The sequence below is a fragment of the Helianthus annuus genome, chromosome 1 (genome assembly GCF_002127325.2).
Source record: "Helianthus annuus cultivar XRQ/B chromosome 1, HanXRQr2.0-SUNRISE, whole genome shotgun sequence".
Taxonomy (NCBI): domain Eukaryota; kingdom Viridiplantae; phylum Streptophyta; class Magnoliopsida; order Asterales; family Asteraceae; genus Helianthus; species Helianthus annuus.
The window spans coordinates 105,137,377-105,142,356 of NC_035433.2; the positions used below are offsets into that span (position 1 = coordinate 105,137,377).

The window sequence follows — 4,980 nt, forward strand, 5'->3', positions numbered from 1 at the left end:
CTATAACGCCATGCATAGAATGTTTGTCTAAAAAGTAAAAAAAAAAACATTGCATATGATAAAACGCCATTAACAGAAAACGCCATAAAAACCAAAACGCCATTATTTACCTCAAATAAGGATGTATAAGGCTGTTGAAAGTCATTTACGTAAAACTTAACAAACCCATCAGGCTGATCTTCGTAACGTTGATTGATGCAATCCGCAACTCCAATAAGCTCAGCTTGAACGTCACAAAAAATACTTTTTGTGTATATGTCAACAGCTTGCCCTTCCAACAATTTGTAACTACTCTTCAACTGGGGTCTTTTGTATCGAGATTCATGATCATTTTTACGATGTGTGTGACGCTGTGCTTCTATTGCAGTCTCGTAATGCGTCATGAACTCAACAAGAGTAGCTTTCGAATTGCACACTTGACCAAAAAAATGATTCTCACTCTCCGACCTGGATGTCGTTCGCATAAGACCAGACATCTGCTCCATTCTATAGTATGCAGGGATCCAAGATTCCCTAAGTGCAAAAATATCAGATAGCCAGTCATTATCTTCTAAATTGAACTTTGCGATAACCGCTTCCCATTCTGATTCAAACTCTTCAGGTGTGAGAATATTTGTCCACACAACACCACAAATACGTTCTTTAAAATTGGTGGAATTGCATAGCCTAATACCAACCTATGTATAACACGAAAACGCCATGCATAAAAAATACACTAAGACAACACTTAATTAAAAAAACACTAACAAGGTAAAGAACGCCGTGTATTTTAAAACGCAGTGTATGCTAAAACGCCAAAGGTAAAAAAAAGCATAACAACCTTCACAGAAAGTTTATGCATCACATGTCACATGCATAATCGATGCCTCGTGTCAACAAATACAACAAAAATAGCCTTCTTCATCGCTGGATCTTGGTCAGTGATAACAACTTTTGGTTGAGAACCAACAACTTTTAGAAAAACTCTCAACAACCAAATATACGTATCAGCAGTTTCCGACGCCAATAATGTTGCACCAAATGTAACATTGCAGTGATGATTGTTTATACCAGTGAACGGTACAAACACCATAGAGTATCTGCATATGAAAACACCATGAGAACTGAAACAATAATAAGGGCATGTTTGGCTAAGCTTATTTAAGTTAAAAAGGACTTTTGGGAAAAGGACTTATTGACTTATGACTTTTTGAAAAGGAGTTTTTAAAAAAAGTGTTTGGATTAGCTTATGGGGTGGGAAAAGCCAATAAGTCAATAAGTTGTTTTTTAAAAAGTGTTTGACTTAGCTTATTGATGTAAAATGACTAAAAGCTAATAAGTCAATAAGTTAGTTCAAAAAGTCACAATATTCTAACTTTTCAAAAATGACTTTTTGATGACTTTTTCTCATTCTCAAAAAGTCATTTTGAAAAGGACTTTTGCATTTGCCAAACACTAAAACTCCTTATTGGCTTTTTGATTAAGTCAATAAGTTTGTTGGAAAAGCTTAGCAAAACATGCTCTAAAACGCCATTGAATGTAAACTAATAAAACGCCATTGCTTGTAAACTAATAAAACGCCATTGCATGTAAAATAATAAAACGCCATTGCATGTAAATTAGTAAAACGCCAAAAAACAGAAGAAGTTGAATTATAAAATATTACTTGTTGGAACGATACGTGGTGTCAAACGAAATCACATCACCAAACACGTGGTAATTACGTTTGGATTGATCGTCACACCAAAAAAGTCCCTTCAAACGATTCTCTTCGTCTGTGATATAATCATACGAGAAATTAGGCTGGGAGTGTTTTTTTTCATTCAAATGTCTCACAACCATATCGGCGTCATATTCCCCTATAAACAAGTTAATTTGCCTCTTATAGTTCTTAAATTCAACTTTACTTGCACCCACGTCTTCAAAACCGCCAAAACAAGTCTTCATAACATTAAACGCCTTGACGGGACCCAAATTCAGTTTAGACATGCTGTATATAACATGCTTCTGGAGCTGAGTGAGGTGTCGTTCAGTTGGAAGAAAATTCTTATCGGGACGTTCAACAAGTTCATGATTGTGCTCCTCGACAAACTTATACACCTTCCATGATCCAGCGTCAAAAAGTACACATAACAGTGCACCACAATCAGTCCTTTTTGAAAAGTTGGATCGCACTACTCGCTCCTTTTGATTGGGGTCCAACGTATCAACCTTCTTGTCCTTGTATAACCCAGATCTCGTACACAAGTAATACTTAATATGTAAGACACCTTTAGAGTTTGTCTTTGTAGTCCCTTTCCTGACTGAAAACCCACACTCCTTGGCATACTTAACATACATTGAATAACAATCATCAAGGCTTGAGAATACCATGTCCATTGTGGGCTTTAATTCTTCACTGACATCAGGAATTATAAATGGTAATCCAGTTTTGGGGCAAAACCTTTGACTCGAGGAAGAGACTTCGTCTGAGAAAACACAGTGAGGAACAAAAAAATCAGAAAAACACAGTGATGTCTCGTAATAACATTATACATTAAAACACTATTAATTGAATAATAAACAAGACATAATAAACACATAATTTAAAAACGACATGATAAAAAAGTCATGAGATGAATAATTAAAAACACTTAACAACATAAATAATTAACAAAATATAACATCATAATGAAAACGCCATAATTAACAAAACTAATGTTTACACAAATTAACAAAATAGTAATAACTGATGTTCACAAATACTACTAAATAAAATTCAAAACTAATCAAATAGATGAAAAACGCCAATGATCATAAAAACATAAGAAATATACTAGAACGTAAACGACAATTAAAATTAATATTGAAAACTCCAATTGCAGTTCTTAATAATTGTTTAAATATCAATTAAAACGCGATTAAATTGCATAATTGAATAACGCTATTGAAAATCATACAACACATTATAAAAAATAATAATACAAAAAAAAACGCCATAGAACAATGATAAAAGAACAAAACGTCATATATGTTGTATGATTTGCTGGAACAAAAATAGAAAACGCCAACGAATTTTACTTTGTCGAACAGAATCCACGTTAAACGTCATATATCTGAGAAAGCTTGCAAAGGAGGTAACAGCTAACAATAAATCTTTGAAGTTTTAATTTGAAAGAGATTTATAATGCGAATAAGGAGGGAACGTATAAAAGGACAATCGTACCCCCGCATAACAATTAGGGCCCCCTGCCACGTGTTGGGCCAGGACCCGTTCTCACCGTTCTCACACTTTCACCGTTCTATCTTGAACCCGTTTATATATATATATATATATATATATATATATATATATATATATATATATATATATATATATATATATATATATATATATATATATATATATATATATATATATATATATATATATATATATATATATATATGTGTGTGTGTGTGTGTGTGCAGGGGAGGGTTCATTGGGGAACACTAAAAAAGTGGGGAACGAGGGAACACTCTTAAAATTTATACTTAACATGTTAAATTTTTTTTTTTCTAAATTTTTTTCGACGCTTTTTCTTATAAATACAAGTAGAAATATTTTTAATAAAAAATCAAAAACTAAAAATATAAAAAAATGTTTAAAAAACAGTTATATCTTATAGAATTAACTTAACATGTTAAAAATCAATATTTTTTTTTTAAATTTTCAGCGCTTTTCTTTATAAAAAAGAAGGAGAAACTAGTCGAATAAAAAAATATTTTTTTTCAAAAAAAAAAAATAGTCGTTTTTTAATTGTTTTTTTAATATTTTTAGTTTTTGATTTTTTTATTAAAAATGCTTCTACAAGTATATATAAGGAGAAGCGCCGAAAAAGATTTTTAAAAAATTAAGTTTTAACAAGTTAAGTTAAAATTTTAAGAGTGTTACCCGGTTCCCCACTTTTTTAGTGTTCCCCAATGAACCTCACAACTATATATATATATAGGGGAATGTTCATTTGAGAAGAAATTTAGTGTGACAAGAAAAAAAAGAAAGGACATATTAGTAAAATACTATTTCATTTATAACTCATATCATTAATTATTAACTCTTTAATTAATGGCAAATTGGAAAATAATAATCCCATCTTTGTGAAATTGGCCGATCATAATCTCAAGTCAGTTATTAGCCAATAATAATCCGACCTCGTCCAATTTTTTTGTAAAAGAGTCTGCCGTTAAAATAAGGTTAACGGAGTTAAGTGTTTTTCCGAATTACAAACCGATGTTTTAGCGCTTTTGATCAGAACGAGGATACGAGTCGATTGATGTAAAACTTATCTTGAAATTGTGTTCGAAATGGCTTGAATTTTGTTAATTGGAAGTTAAACACCCGAATTGAAGCATCGTTTTCGTGGGTTGGGGGCAGTATTTCGAGGTAAGTTTTACATCAATCGACTCGTATCCTCGTTCTGATCAAAACCCCTAAAACATCGGTTTGTAATTCGGAAAAACACTTAACTCCGTTAAGTTATTTTAACGGCGGACTATTTTACAAAAAAATTGGAGGAGGTCGGATTATTATTGGCTAATAACTGACTTGGGATTATTATCGGCCAATTTCAGAAAGATGGGATTATTATTTTCCAATTTGCCTTAATTAGTTAGTCAACTAATCATTAGTTATCCTACATATAATCTACAAAACCTACACATATCAAAATTTTCCTACATATACCCTACACATTATAGAATTTTATCCTACACAGTCGAAGTTTATCCTACATACCTCGAAAATATATCCTACACAACTCGTAATTTATCCTACACAACTAGTAATTTATTCTACACTTTACATTAACTTGGTTTTTTTTAATTTGGAAAAAGTATATATTTTGAAAAGGAGTTACAAATTTAATTTAATTAGTTATTAAAGGGGAAAAATACAAATTAATGATTTTTGTAACTTTACCAATATACCCTTATATTAAAATTAAATGCAAATATTAAATGAAGTAAAATGAAGCATTCTTATTG

General features: G+C 31.4%; 1 protein-coding gene across 1 annotated transcript; it reads right to left on the reverse strand.

The window, feature by feature from the left end:
- On the reverse strand, positions 1–2,358 carry LOC110927617 (protein FAR1-RELATED SEQUENCE 2-like). The gene is made up of 4 exons (XM_035988608.1): positions 1,859–2,358; positions 884–1,079; positions 111–677; positions 1–27 (listed from the first exon to the last, which is right to left on the reverse strand). The coding sequence occupies exons 1-4, from the start codon at positions 2,356–2,358 to the stop codon at positions 1–3; spliced, it is 1,290 nt and encodes a 429-aa protein (XP_035844501.1).
- Between the last annotated feature and the right edge of the window lie 2,622 nt (positions 2,359–4,980).